This window comes from Hylobates moloch, unplaced genomic scaffold, assembly GCF_009828535.3.
Source record: "Hylobates moloch isolate HMO894 unplaced genomic scaffold, HMol_V3 SCAFFOLD_16, whole genome shotgun sequence".
NCBI lineage: Eukaryota > Metazoa > Chordata > Mammalia > Primates > Hylobatidae > Hylobates > Hylobates moloch.
The window spans coordinates 53,898,772-53,914,978 of NW_026652291.1; the positions used below are offsets into that span (position 1 = coordinate 53,898,772).

Genomic DNA, 16,207 nt, shown 5'->3' on the forward strand with positions numbered 1-16,207 from the left:
GGCCAAAGTTGACCCAGAGAAACTTAATTTCAGGCCTTTTTCAGACCCGGAAAACCTCTAAGTAGAAGAAACTAAGTATGTGTCATTTCTTCATTCCTCTACTGCTATGGTTTGAATGTCTGTTCCCTCCTAAACTCAGGTTGAAATCTAATTGCTATCACAAATCATATGATATCAAATATCATAGTAGTAAGACGTGGGAGTTTAAAGAGATGATTAGATCATCAGACATCTGCTTTCGTGAATGGGTTAGTGCCATTACTGCAGTAGTGGGTTCATTATGAGAGGCGGAGTTTGGGCCCCTTTTACTCTTTCTCGCCCTCTCTTTACCCTTCCACCTTCCATCATGGGATGAAGTAACAAGAAGGCCCTTGGTAGATGCTGGCCCCTCAATCCTGGACTTCCCAGCCTCTAGAACTGTGAGGAAATAAACTTCTGTTCTTTAGAACTTACCTAGTCTGTGGTCTTTTGTTACAGCAGCACAAAACAAAGACACCTTCTCACTTAAGCCTCTGAATGCACTTGGTACTATGGTTGGCAATGAACAATGCCCTGTCTCTCTGAAAACTCAAAATTCTTTGTAATTTTTACCTTAGAACCTATAGAGGAAGGTCATTAATTCTTTTAGGCTCTAAAGGGATCTCTCAAGGTCATCTGAACAAAAAAAGATGAACTAAAATGCTGCAGGCAGAAAGCTGATAGAACAAATCAACTTCTCAAGGTGCCATGTTAGACGTTTGGGAATGAAGCTGACTTGGCAAATTATGGGCTCTGCACCTAATTATGTCACCTATTCTCACAGGTTCTCCTGCTTCTTCATCCTCCTCCTGTCCCCATCTGAATTCCTTTTCACATTCATGTCAGCATGGGAGAGATATATTTGTTACACTGATGAGTCATCGTGGGGAAGAACTGGCAGTCTAGCAGCAGCGGAAGCCAATACACCTGACAGTTATACCAATTCTCTCTGAAGACACGGGCAGTTTGTGGCAGACAGTGAGGAATGATTCATGTTCTAATCGCTACGAAATTACAAGAGAATTGCCAAACCGGGTCTCATTTGGATTGAGAGAGAATTTTTGAGAGAAATCTATCAGAAGCACAAACTTCTATAAGGTCTTTTGTTTGTTTAAGAAAGGATGGGTATTTGCCTTGTTTCTAAAGGAAAGATGAGGTCTGAGGTGTCAAAACTTGTCTCAGACATGAACCTAAAATATGAATCTTCACCCTGATATTCACACAAATACACCAAATCCAATCTAATCAAATTACTGTTAGATATTACTACAACATGAATTTGTAAAACTAATTTTTGCAAAACAAATCTTTGAAAGCATAAACAAAACCCCAAAGCATTAAAAAAAACAAACAAACCCAAATACATAATGTAGCAGTTTTGAGGATTAGGGTTGGGGTGCGTTAAATGGAGGAAATCCAGGGTGCCACAACTCAAGATAAAGGGCTATCAGATTAATGTAAAGTTGAAGTCGGATGTTACAGACCCTTAACACTGCCTTCTTTCCCACCCTGACATGATCCCCTTTTCAGGGTCCAGTACTCTGAGGCCCCAGATAAGACCGCTTTATTTCATCTGCATCTCAACAAAGGCCCCACAGGACCAGCTGACTTCCCTCTCCTTTGTTTGGCATTCTTGCTAGAACAGACTTGGGGGCCTCCCAGCTGTCAATCAGAGGCTGGAGACACATCTGTGACCCACCTTTATTGTCACTCTAACCCTAAGAAATAATCACGTTGGAAAGAATTCCAGACCACCTGTGGATAATAGCACTAAGGTGGGTCAGTGTATATACAAAGCTCTAAAATGCAGATAAAATCTGAGTTGCAGATCAACCCTTGCCCTGTGCCTTTACGGGTGGCTTTTTGCAAGGATTTTCAAGTCAGGCATGGGAAAACCTTAGAGACTGTACCTGAGAGATAGCTAAATGGAGTCACCTCAGATATTCTGAATAAGTGCTACGGTAGGTGGGGCTCAAGCCTAACCCTTTGCCTTCTGGAAATACTGAGATGTAAATAGTAATGCTGCTCTCAATCTGGAGAGTCCCAGTCCCAAAATCCAATTCTGTAGGAGCTCAAAACCCCCATTCAGAGTAAGAGGCCATGGGTGGCAAAGGTACAATTTGCTTCCACACCCCAGACCCTACGATACCTTCGTTTTCCTCCAGCTTCCGGATATGGCGCAGGACAGGCTGCAGATTCATATAGAGGCGGTGGCTGTTGCTCAGAAGTTGCAGGAGGTGTCTGGAGCGCATGGGGCACCCCGTGTAGTATATGAGCTTCCGGGCTGAAGGCAAGCCATCTGGCAAAATCTCAAATTTCTTACCCTTTGGAAGGAAACCATGAATCAAATTCAGGAAGAAAAATCTCTGATTTGCCAAAGTCCCCTTTGTTTTCTATTTAGTAAGGAAAATTATAGATTCTGAAATGTATAAAGTTTCATTTAAAATTCCTTGTGGGATAAATAATTGTTTTCCCTTTCAAAAATGTCACAGGACAGGGGATGACCAGAAATTCAGGAAAGCATCTAGCTACAAGCGTCTGTCAGTAAACACTGACTATCCAAAACAGCTGAGGAGTATCTTTGGTTTCTCTGGCTGGTCACATTATTTGTATAATGGAGAAGAGAAGGGTCCATCATAAAAGAACCATCAAATGTAATCCCAACACCCTAACTCAGCAAAAGGGCAACCAATTCTAAAAGATTCTAAATTATTTACCAATTCTAAAATATTTATTGAACACTTAATATGTACCAAACACCTTGCTAGGCACTGAAAAAAAAATAGGCAGTGAATATAACAGACAAGGTTCCTACCCTCATGGAGCTATATATCCCAGCAGGAGAAATGGCAAAGAAACACACAAAATAATTACAGTTTATGATAAATTCTTGGAAATAAATAAATAAGGAGTTATATAGTGAACAATACAGGATACCTATTTGGGGCTTAGAAGAAATGGAAAACTTCCCTAGCTAAACACAGAGAGAGCTGGTAGTTGGAGAGATGAGATGGGAAAGAACAAGAACAGCTATCAGTAGAGATATAAGGAATCTCATTCTTCAAATCTGATCACTAAGATAAAGTCCTAAGTTGAGGGCAAGGCTTTGACAAAGTTTCTTACAGTTATGGGATATTATGAACTCTTTTAACTTTCCTAATAATGAATAGGACAGCTGAAATACAAAAAGGAGTATTTCAGATATAATGATTCTCAGCCAGAGAGTGGAGGTAAGGCAAGAACGGAGGCATATTCTAACTACACACCTTAAGGTCTGTACAGAGCAGTATGGGCTTGTATAGCCCAGACAGGGATAAGGTGGAGGTGTTTTGTTTTTTTAAATCTCTGAGCTTTCCCTCATTTTAAAGGAACTACCAGTGGATCCCAACACCGAAACAGTAACAACTGACATTTATTGAGCACTAAGCATGTATCCACTCATTTAATCCTCAAAGCAAGTCTAGGAAGGGAGTTAATTATCCACATTTTAGAATGAAACCAAGGCACAGAGTTTATGTAACTTGCTCAAGGTCATACAGCTAGGCAGAGCTGAGTTGGCTTCAAGAAGCATCATCTGAGAAACTTGTCAAAATAGATTCCTCATCTCTACTCCAGACCCACTGAGTCAAAAATCTCCTGGAGGAGGATGATGAGGCCCAAAAATATGTATCTTTAAAAAAGGCTCCTCAGATAAGGGCAATACACAAACAGATTCAGTAAGCAACAAGTCCAGGACCCTAAAAAACCCTCAATTTCATAAATGTACTTTATTGTAACTTAATTTGGGGCATGAAAGGGGCAAGGGCATCACAATTTGCTCATTTTCAAACAGCTCAGATCCTTTCACAAATAGCTTGAAACAAAAAAGAGACAGTTAGGAGGAGACAGGTTAGGCCCCATGTAATGTATAAATAAAGTGAAATCAGATTGAATCGTGCCCAAGTAATTAAAGTAATGTGAAGCAGAAACACATCTTTTGACTTACAGGGCAGCATGGAGTCAATGCCCAGTTCTATTTGCAATACCGCCCTTTATTTACATAGGCCATCTTTCTTACAGGAGAAGCCCATGTCTACAAGTCCTTATCTTCCTTTCTTCATGCATTTTTTTCAGCAATTTCTGAACAAAGCAGAATTATGAATTTTTCTTTTTTTTTTTTTTTTTTTTTGAGATGGAGTTGCACTCTTGTTACCCAGGCTGGAGTGCAATGGTGCGGTCTTGGCTCATGGCAACCATCGCCTCTCGGGTTCAAGCGATTCCCATGCCTCAGCCTCCTGAGTTGCTGGGAGTACAGGTGCCCACCACTATGCCCAACTAATTTCTGTAGTTTTAGTAGAGACAGGATTTCACCATGTTGGCCAGGCTGGTCTCGAACTCCTGACTTCAGATGATCCGCTCAGCTTGGCCTCCCAAAGTGCTGGGATTATAGGAGTGAGCCACTGTGCCCGGCCAGAACTATGAATTTTTATGACCAAATGTACACATTATTAACTGTAATTCTTTGAAGCCTACCAAAAAATGGATATAGCTGGCAAAAGAGAGAAATATTTGAGAAAAATCAAGACGTTGCTCTAACAAAAGAAAATGTATCATTCTCAATATTGTAAGAGTATTTTTCATGTTAAGAATTGCAGACCTCTCTTTAAAATAATGGGTTTTCAGTAGTCAAATATTAATAGAAACATCTTTTTACATAATTCTTTATTCTTTGCTCAGGAGAGGTAACTTCAAAAGAACTGGCTAACCTCTACACGAAACACCTTCTGCAACTAGAATAACTTAGGGTCATATGCTAGGGACCAAACACAAATTAAAATGACTAACTTCTTTTGCTATAAGAGTCTTTACTATAAGATTCTTTGATTTTAAGTTCACTACGGATATGTGTGACAATGAATCTATAGCACATGCATTAGAATACAAGAAAGCAAATTATCTTCAGTGTCAACTTCTTAAAAATAACAGCTTTTGTGTCTGAGACAATATTGTTTAAAAACAAAACAAAAAATAACAAAAACCCAAAAAAGTAAGCAATTAATGAGACTTTTCTTTTAAGCCAGTTATTTTAAACTTACCACAAACACCAATTTTCCAACATTTGTCCAGGGGAAATCATAAAGTAATTGTTTCTCTTCATCTAAATTCTGTGAAAAGAATATGCATATGGAGTTAACGGGAAAAATGATAGATACCGTAAAATGGCTCTAACTTCTTTCCCTGAAAACCAAAATACAGTAATTAAAATCTGAAAAAAGCCCCCACATCTCTTTGGAAAAATACAGACAGTAATTAAAAGATTCATGATAACAATTCTGTGGCTTTTGGTCCTGTGTGACTGTATTAACTAACCCTTTTAAGGCAATCTTTTCCCTTCTGGTGTATGCCTAAATTTAAATAAAAAGTCCAAAGGACTCAGGTATTCAAGAGATGCAATAAGGCACTCAGACTTTCATAATTGGATATTTTGCCTACATCAAAGATAAGACATCTTTTCACTTTCCTGTGTCTTGCAGAAAGAGGTACCTGTCTCCCTTTTTGATGGCTGCAGGATAACACTGTCCCACCTGCTAAAGGGTAACAATTACTACTTATTTAAGGGGTAAGTTTTATCAGAAAAGTATAACGGAAATTAAAACTTCTAGTCAGGCACAATATTAAAATGTTGTTTTTCTTTCCACTTACAAACGCTCCAAAAGATAAAAGAATATTTAAAATCATTGACACACAGAAACGTCTGGATATTAATGATCTGTTAGTGATGAACCTGGGCTAATCTTTGGCTTATTGTTTTCTGTTATTTCTTATTACTTATTCTTTTCTGTTATTTCTTATTACTGAGTCACTTCATCCATCCTACATCATCCACATCTGTGCTAGACAAATAGGAAATGATGACCAGCCAGTGGCCAAAAATGAACTACTGAACCTGGGGCAGGACCACAGAGGCATGCTGTAAACATAAGACATGGCCAATAGCATTTGACACTTAATTCTCATTTACCAACCTGAAAAATCTGTATTCCCCTCATGGTCAATCCAAGAGTCAGCGAAGCTTCAATTTCCCTTTTATCCTGTAGGAATACGATTTTATAAAAAATTAAATGTTTTTATATATTTTTTCTACAGTGGACAATTTAGCACCAAAGAAACATTTCAGGATTGAAATTCAGGACTGAAAAGTTTTTGACTCAAAATAACTTTGCTCAAGCCTTTCCACATACCTAAGTTTCCTACAAGAATTAAGAAAACCATGGACACATATTAAATCAAGAATGGTATATTCTACTTTTTAAATTCCTGAGATTTCAAAGTTTTAGTGTTTTCACTATATTACATACACTTTTGTATCTGACAATATTCTAAATACTTGTTATTGAAAACTCCAGTTAACAAGGCTATTTTTGCTGCTTTTGCATCATTTGATTTTTTTAACCTTCCATCTCATAATTACTCTTTTCTCAGATGTTAGAATCTTAAATCTAATGTAATAGTTATATTCTGAGATGCATAAGACTTTATATGTTTAAAACTGGGCACATCTTCCAGCTCTGAAGCCAAAATTAGGGGCAAGTGACCAAATATTTAAGGCTCTCTCATGAGGATAATAAAGCTGTACAAGCTTTGTATTCAGTTAGTTTGGAAATACTTATTTTTAAGAAGTTCAATGATCACTTGCCAATATGATACACAGTCTACCAGCTAAACCATAAACTGTAGAAAATAAACTACAACGAGCGTAAGGGGAAAAAAAAACTTCACAATTAAAAATTTACTTTAAAATTCAGCCACATCCTTTAAGTGCTCATCTGTAATAAGTATACATAGTGTATAAAGTTCAAAATAGAAATGAAATTTCTAAGTAAATATTTTCATTATGAGATTTCCCAATAAACACAATGAGTATGCAGAGATCTTTTTAAGCTTAGTGCCAGCTTTCCCATGAACATGGGATGAAATATTTTTTAAAAATGTGTCCTCACCTGGCATTATAAATATAAGACACAGCCTATTTCTACTATTTAGGCTGTTTCTTTCCAACTAGTATATTTTTACATCAAGAAAAACACATATAGTATAAGCTTTAAGAGAAACTAATCCATCATTATATGAGTTTTGGTCAGTTTCGCTTTCAAGGATGTACTGATTGCTTTCCAAAATAAGGCTATGCTCATAAAAATGCTGGTTTTCAAGTATAAGGTATATTGGTGGGAAAGGGGCACAAAACGGTTTTTTTTTTTTTTCCAGAATGTTCCCTTGTCCTTTGTCTACCTTATTTCCAGTTTATGAGCAGCCCCTAAATGAAGCAGATTTAATGGCTGCCACTGAATTTCTCCAAAGAATAAAAACCGTGAATCAGCCAATATCTTTTCCCCCACTTCATTATGTTAAATTTTTATTAAAAATCTTGTTTTTAGGAGATAAGAGTCATTTTCTATGCAATTTAGAAGCGCCATACTTTAAGTAAACTTGAAAATTAAGTTTTACACAGAAGATAAATTGGGGATATCTACTTCAATAAAAGATTCCTATTTCTTAATAGGATTCTTTAAAATAGCAGGCTTCCCCAGCAAATAAGGCAAAAAGCAATTAATGGTTATTGAGCACTCACTAATGTGCCAGGTATTCCACCTCATTATTTCAGATTCATTATCTCACAGAAGCCTTCCAACCTTGTGAAGCATATTGTATCATCCCCACTTAATAGACAGCTCAGGATTATAGTTGCCTAGGATCCAGCTATAGCAAGTAGTGACATAGGGTTTCTAATTGACATCTGATTCCAAAGCCACACTCTTACTCTTTCCATCATATCATTCATACTTCTAATACATTTTAAAATATAAACTAATTATCAAAACTGTCATTTATTTGCATCTTCTCGTGTCATTTGAGGTGTCACAAATAAAATCTCTTCAGGCTAAAAAAAAAAAAAAATTACAACTCAGTCCTTTAGGAATTTAGCCAAAGAGATCTTATGGAACTCAATTATGCCTTTCAAGGATGATGGGGCATTAATAATGCATCTCTTGGGCATAGAAGAGAGATAGAAAAAACATCAGTTGGTCCCTTAAGTTTTCTGAACCAGCTAAGAAGACTACCGAGCAATACATCCAAACTAAAGCCCAGTTTCCAATGGTCTAGCTATGCTAATCCTACCACAAAAGGCATGGTAGAGATAACAAGCATAATACTATCAATGGTAATGGTAACAGCAGCCAACTTAACATCATGCTTAACATGTGCTGGGCACTGTTTTAAGCAGTTTTTCATCCAACAATTCCTTTAGTATTCAGCAATCCTAAAAAGCAGGTATGTTGCTGTCCCCTTTAACTATGGGGAAACTGAAGTACAGAGAGGTTAAGTAAGTAACTTGCCTGAGGTCACACAGTAAGAGGCCAAGCTGAGATTCAATCCTAGGCAGTTAGGCTCAACTTACAGTGCTCTTAACCACTTCATCCATTTGGTTTCAGAATATACCTTTGAATACTTAAGTGGGTATTCAGGAGTTCTTGCCAACAAAGTGGCACTTATGGAATAGTGAAAGGGGTTAGGAGGAGGAGGGGAAGAGAAGACAAGATGATATAGAGTACTGTGAGTGATTCCCTGCAGAGCATGGCTCCAGTTGTTATCTGGGTGTGTGACCTCTGCCTCAGAAAGGAAAAACGAAGCTAGAGATACACGGGACACAAGGGAGAGTAACTTCCGAGAGTGAGGAACGTGTGGAATACAGTGCCTTATGCACACAGGCTGTGTTATCAAGAAGGCCTTGACTAAATCCTGGCTTTGCCATTTAGTTTTGTGATCTTAGGTGATTCATTTAATCTCTTTAAGCCTCAGTTTCCTGGTCTGTAAAATAAAGATTAAAGTACCTTTCATATAAAGTTATGAGGATTAAAAAAATACATATGAAATGTGCCCAGTAAACACAGGACTCCATAAGCATCACCTGCTGTAGTAATGTTCTAGTAACTGACGGATACAACACAGGTATAGCTTCACTTTGAGGAATATCAAAAATTATTTATCAGAGTTGCTGCAAATGCTATTTCCCAAAGCAGAAAAGCAGATTTGGGGAGGAGAGAAATAACAATGCCATAATCACTGAAAAAGTCAGATTAACATTTTATAGCCAATTGTCATCTCACTATTAGAACCATTAAAAAACACTCCATCCCGCTTCCAGGCCAGAGGAAAAGCACCATGGCCTCCAAGACTGACCTGCAATAACAAAAAGCAGTTCAATGAAACTCTTTTAAAAGCATGTAAAAAATGAAATAATTTTCAATGGAAATGAAATCCTAAGGTTTTCCTTCTCAATCCTATTGAGAAGATGTTTTTCTCAGAAGCTGAAGACTTAGTTGCCGTTTCGTACCTTATACAATCTGTAGTAATGAACAGCGACATCATCCAGTCGGACAGCCTCTTTGATATATTTAAGATGAGCTTCGGAAGCTGTTAATGCAAACTGATCTTTGTGCATGTTTGGAATGTGCTTCAGGATGTAGTCCTTCCCCCTCTTGGAAACAACCTGTTGGGATACAAGGGGTGTGCAATGCAACATTTGTTGGAGAGATGTAAGTTCTACCTCCACCCCCAAAATGATGAAAGAATGAGAAGCTAAAATAGGCCATGTAAACTGGTTGGTTTCCATTGAAAATTCATTTTGTTTTCACCATCTGTTATGTTACTAGGCTGAATCAGCTAATACTAGAAGCTATAGAGTCAATTTAGTTGTACTGCTGAATACCTAAGAAGAAAAGTCACAATAGGAAAAATAAGTTATCTTTGCTTTAAAGTCACCAAGAGAAAAACACTACAGAAACTTTCATAATTTTGTACACATAATTGTTTATACTTGGTACCATGAAATACATCCATAGTAGGCACATCTTCAGGTTCTAGATCCTACCTAACTCTTAAGAAAATTACAGCTACAGAGTGGGAGGTTCTAAATGTTAATCAAAAGAAGGCAGGGGACTGGGAGAAATTCTCTAAAACATTTTTGGTTCTTGCATAAGAGGCTGATATGAACACTGTTGGAATACTTATGAGAATACCGTTTCATTCAAACACTCATTGTGATTCACTGTGACTTAGATTTTCATCAGACAGTACTCTGGGCTTTCAGATGTCAAATATGTAGTATCCAGCAGCTGCAGGCTAAGAGAAAGGTGTTGATTAAAGTCTTAGCTGATTCCATAAGGAATATAACAGATGGAAAGAATTATGCAATGTGAGCAAAAGAGTCGTGCTTAAAATAATCAAAATTTAAAAATTACAGACTTTCTGGTTTTAAAATGTCTTTATATTGACATTTTGTTTCTTCCTACTGAATATTTTACAGAAATTAAATATGATGAATTAATAGTCAGTTGTCAAGTTCTGGTAAGAACTCAAGTTACACAGATTTTTCTTTCCAGGTTCTTTTCACATGGTAATCAGTTAAATCAGTTATTTATCAACCTTTTTTTCAGGTCAAAAGCACACTGAAAACAGTATCTGTAAGGGCACTAAAGTAGATGGCTTTGGTGATCCCAAGGGTGGGGGAAACTGTATCTCAGCACGCTGGTTGCCCTGGCATACTAACTGGATTTCAATAATCAATATTCAATGAGCACCTGATGACAAGCAGAGAATGCAAACATGCTACAGACAGCAACAGTTTGACAGACATTGTGATTTCTCTCCAACAAATGAAGCACTCTAAGTCACACAACAAAAAATTACTGAGTACCTCAATATGAAGAGCAGATGAAATAGAAAAGGTTAAGGTTATGCCCGTCTTTCAGAACACACTAAGAAACAGTTTACTGGGAGCAAGAAATAAACCATTTTAAAATAAGATGTAAAACACTATATCCAGGTTCTTCTTGAGCACTGGGCACCTAGACGGTCTGCCCAGGAGCGACACCTGAGCTGAGTCTCGGAGGCGTTAGCCAGGTGAAACAGAGAGGGGCTTCACTGGCTAAAGTAACTGCAAGAAGAAAGACCTGAAGCATGAACCACAGTAAGTACGGAGACATACCAATGGCTGGATGTTGCCAGAACCTAAAGTTCAAGGTGCAGGACAACCAGAAAGGAAGCTGGAATGGCTGGCAGGGACTATAATCTGGAGAGTTTCTAGGTTATGCATGGGAGCCTGAGCTTCACTCCACAGGTGACAGAGGAGGCCCTGAAAGTTTAAGTCAGAAGCAAAATCATCTCATCCGCAGGCTGTGGAGTAAAGACCGAAGCAGGGACAAGCTTCTGCAACAGTGCTGCTGAGAACACGAACCTAGAAAGAGCAGGAGCTAAGACAGGGAGAGGAGGCAATGGACATTTAGGAAGGCTAATGGCAACAAAAATAGAAGAGAATTTTATTTCTTAAGCTGGGTGATTGGTATTCAAGCACAGACATTACAAGGTGTTGCAGTCGATGGGACAGGACAGGGAGAAGGAATGGTGAAAAGGCAGAGTTCCGTATGACTCTCATGTACTCCGAGGTAGGAATACGTAGAAATGAGGTGGCAAGAAGATGAATTTGATTTAGGACATCTTGAGTTTGAAGGGCCTATGGGTAAACAGCTACCTTATGGATATAGTGGAGAGAAACAGATTTGGGACTTGCCTTCACGTAGGTGATCGTTAAAAGCATTAATTTGGATGAGATCTCCCAAGATGTGAGTGGTTAAGTGTCAGGTACAGCAGCAAAATTTAGTGAAAATAGTCTACTGGATATGTCAATATAAAGCAACTGGTGTCAATATAAAGCAAAAGTAGGGCATATTTAATTTTTTACTTCTTTACTATATTGATAAAAAGCAACCTAACAGGCAGCACCATGAGTGGACTGATGGGGAAAGAAGGCAGATGGAAATGGCTTGAGGAACACTTGTGGGAAGCAAAGAAGCTGAAAATATCAAATACACACTACCTCTTCAAGACGCTTTACTGAGAAGGAAAGGCAAGAGTAGTAGCTCTTCTTTCCCTCCCCACTTTCTTTCTCAAGGATGGGTGAGTGAGAACTCAACGTGTTTTGTATGTTCTCACTGAAGAAGAGTTAGTTTGGAGAGGGGCTAATGATAAAGAGAGACAGAAAATACAGCATAGACATGGAGGAAGGATGGGAAGAGAAACAGACAGGGTGGAGTGGAGAAAGGGCAGCTGAGACAGTTCATGGTGGAATAACCCACATTTCTTGCTGAAAGAAGGGGTTAGTTCCTCCCCTGAGAGTGGAGGACATGCAGGCCGGAGCCAGAAGTTGACATGCTTGTTCTCTCAGCAAAGGAAAGCGAGGAATAATCTCACTTTTTAAAGAGTTATGTTTTTCTGCCTTCAAAGGGAGAAAATGCTGCTTCGGTAAGCGTAGGCAAGAAGGTCAAGGACATGTCAATGCCGAAAGGAGGCTGGTAAATTCCAAGCTCCACCGTATTATCAGGATGGATGGCAGTCCTCTCCCCCATTCACCATAAGCAGCCATGTTCTTAAGCATTAAATGTGCACCATGTTCTTAAGCATTAAATATCTGGGCATCACAAAGAATTTGGCCACAGAACATCTGTGTTCCCATTTCTTAAAGAGTATGAGTAGCAACACTACGAACTAGAAATACCAAAAGAAAAACACTCTTTCGAATTTGAAAACAGTGCTTACCCAAGATGGGAAGTAAGCCTCTGGCTCGAAGTATTTTCCATAGTGCTTATTCCTTTTGAAGTTCCCAAGATCAGCCTGCAGGGCAAAGGCTGCCAGCAGGAAGTAGGCCTCCTCTCGGAGCACACACTGAGAATGAAGAACTTGTTTTCTCAGGTGCCAGTAATAATAGTATCTTGCTGCTCTGTCACTAGAAAAATAAAAGAAAACAGAACTCACATTTTGATGGAACAATCCAATGACATGTAAACAGAATCCAAATCCTTCTCTCCATCTGGAGACAGGAGCCCTTCTGTTTCTGCTCCTCCCTCCCACCTCATTGAAAAGGAAGCGGTTGTAGCTAATATCTGATAGCTGCCTCACTGAGGTTGCAGGGGGTCAGAACCCCAAGTCAGACTATCCAGACAATAAAAATAACGTTTCCTAAGGCTTACAGCATGTGATTCGTTCAGAGAAGAAAAAGGTCTGAATCATTCCACTCTAAAATGGTAAATATTTCACTGAACAAGTATTAGAATAGAAGCTAGACATGTTGTCTGTACTAATTTTGCCACAATGATGCTGCACACATGACATAAATAAGGAAAAATCTGAGGAGCAATCCTGCTTCAGTGTTTTGCTGTTCTTTTTATTATTTTTTAACTGAACACACTACAAATACTCTAAGGCCCTTTATAAGTATTTGCATATATACTCTTCTGGAAAAAAATTTGCTTAACAAAGGTGTTCTTTTCCATTTTTTAAATTTCTCCAAGAAGAAATGAAATGAACGCTTTCCTTAAACCTGTTTTTGGGGGTTTTTTGAAGTGAATGTTATGTTACTGTTATGTTTTCATAGGCACATGTCATGACAATTATTATACTCCCCACAAAAGTAAATACTAACAGAGCACTCATTACGGTTTCTTGAGATCAGAAATAAATACAGTCACCATTAAGTATGTTAAGAAATGCTGACTGGGGAAAACATGGTAAAAGCTCCAAAAAATATTTACTGGCAAATAGGACGCTTTTGTGATCAAAGTAAAAATGTGTGTGTACGTATTTTAATGAGCTCATTTGCCTCTACATTATTTCAGGTTGAATGTTTACCTGAGATTCATAGCTGATGTCATTAGCAGATAACAATAAACACATATGGGTGTATTTAAACTAAGACCATGGTTAAGTAGAAAGAGCTTAAAAATAAAGCATTTATGCAAATTTTCCCCCCTTAGGACAGAGTACTTTTCAGAGCACTTTTGTTTATAATGCCAACCACAGATGGTTTGGACTGGTTCATGCCTGGGAAAAAGGGGCAGAAGTATAGGGATGCATTAAAACTTAGCCCCAGGGGGTTAACTATTTGTTAAATATATATATTCCTTCTTTCCAGGTCAAGCCACACTTACCAGGTAAAATAAGTAAAAATTGTGTGTAAACTGAGAATAACTAATAAAGTGTCCTAGCCTTTTTAAAAAAATCCTTATGGGCTAATTTTTTTACTTTTTAATTTGCATCTGGCATTGATAAAAATATCAACAGCTAATTTTACATATAACTCACTAGCCAAATGTATTTTGTTGCTTTCACGTGGAACTTCTCAAAGTTTAAAAACATATAAGCAAAACAGAGTTCGTATTTCTAGTATTTTCTATCGGCCAAGAAATCACCTCTGAAAGTTTTCTAGCACTGAATCCTCCTATACAGACTGAGCTTCTGAAATGGTGAATTCTGAATTTGCATCCTGAGCCTACTACTGTTCATGCACACACCTCCAGAAAAAGAATCAATTACCTGCCCTTGTCAAACTGCATCTAAGATTCTGATAGGATAGCTTCACTGGGCTTAATCTTGGTTTTAAGGCTACTGCCAAGAATATAAACAAGACCCTAAACATGAAAAGAAAACCGATTATATAAACACCCATCCACTTTCATAGGAGAGTTCCTGCCTCTGACCCACTCCCACCTTACCACTGGAAAAGAACATAATCTTTTAATCAATCTCCTCACTCTTTACAAAACTGCTAGTTTCTTCTTGAAATAAGTATCTTTTTGGAGACTGATTTGTTTATGAAAACATGGAGTGGAGAAAATGTGGGCCAATGATACTGTTAATATTTTTATCAATAGTCTAACATTCTTTCATTTAACAAATATTTACTGAATGTCTATTGTATCTCTGTTTTAGGGACTGAGGATATATCAGCGTACAAAATATTAAAAAGAAAAAAATTGCTGCTCCTACAGAGTTTATAGCCTAACAGGTGAAGACAAAGAATAAACACACGTAACTTATTTGGTACGTTAGAAAAAGTGCTATGAGGGAAAAAAAAGGGTTTAGAATCACTCCCTGTCCTCTTACCTGATCAATCTGCCATTTTCCACATAGTACTGCACACGGAAGTGGATGATCATAGGAGGCCCAAACTGGTCGATACCCTAAAAACAAAAGCACACACAAAAATCAAGCTATTTCTAGTTACTTTGAAAACGAGTTTCGAAAGCAACCAAAATACAATTATTTGCAAGATACTTTTTGATCACTAATAGGTTTTATTTACTTGTAATGAGTAGGGGCTTGTGGTAGGTAGACAGTTGCCCTATACAGATACCAGGTTCATATAAAATTAGGAAGTTATAAAGCAAAACAGGGCACCATCCCTCTATCTGATTTTCATTCACTGTAATGCCAATGACAACATAAGGGAAGATAAAAATAAATGCCAGTGGAAATTTCTAGCTGAAATCCAGCTCCTCGCTCAGCTCTGTTCCCTGTGGTGACCATTTGCTCCTTATTACAAATGTTCTCTTGTTCCTCTGACATTCCACATACCAAATTCTAATATGCTGTTTGTTTATTTAGACATTCATGTTCTTTACTTTGTAGCTGGCTTTGAAGTAGCCTTCTAGTTTGTTCCAAGACTTCTTAAATACAAATTAGAGGATCTAGGATTACTATTCCTGACTTACTAGGGAGGTTCTGGAAACACGAGGTGAATTCCCTATTAATGTTCTCTCATGTAAATGAAATTAATGTCTGTGAAATAAAGCACCAGTATAATGAACGGACAAAGCATCAAATGCAAGTACAGTAAAAGTAGATTTAAAAATTAGTAATAACTTCTACAACAGCAATTTTGACACCCAGCATAGCCACAAAAGAAGAGCAAATAATTTTTCCATACTTTTCATTTAAAAGCATTATTCCAAGATTACTAAAATAATCCAACATTATTTAACAGATAATCCAGATTCTATTTTTTCTATAAGCTATTAATACTTGATTAATGTGACACTTTAGAACTTATAATTTTCTTTTCCCATTTTCTATATATACTAAGTATATATACTATATATACACTTTATATACTATATTTTCTACTACATATACTAAGTATATATATAGTATATATATACACTTTAGAACTTATAATTTTCTTTTCCCATTTTCTATATATACTAAGTATATATACTATATATACACTTTATATACTATATTTTCTACTACATATACTAAGTATATATATAGTATATATATACACTTTAGAACTTATAATTTTCTTTTCCCATTTTCT

The 16,207-nt window shown here is 37.4% G+C and overlaps 1 protein-coding gene across 9 annotated transcripts in view; it reads right to left on the reverse strand.

Moving 5' to 3' along the window:
• The window catches only part of FRMD6 (FERM domain containing 6), a 127,135-nt gene that overhangs the window by 55,110 nt on the left and 55,818 nt on the right, over window positions 1-16,207 (reverse strand). For all 9 annotated transcript variants that reach the window (XM_058429310.1, XM_058429309.1, XM_058429308.1 and 6 more), the window contains exons 5-10: window positions 14,995-15,071; window positions 12,652-12,838; window positions 9,392-9,547; window positions 6,024-6,089; window positions 5,094-5,162; window positions 2,168-2,342 (exon numbers count right to left, since the gene is read on the reverse strand). In XM_058429310.1, coding sequence (XP_058285293.1) covers window positions 2,168-2,342; window positions 5,094-5,162; window positions 6,024-6,089; window positions 9,392-9,547; window positions 12,652-12,838; window positions 14,995-15,071 — 730 coding nt within the window. The remainder of the gene's footprint in view (window positions 1-2,167; window positions 2,343-5,093; window positions 5,163-6,023; window positions 6,090-9,391; window positions 9,548-12,651; window positions 12,839-14,994; window positions 15,072-16,207) is intronic.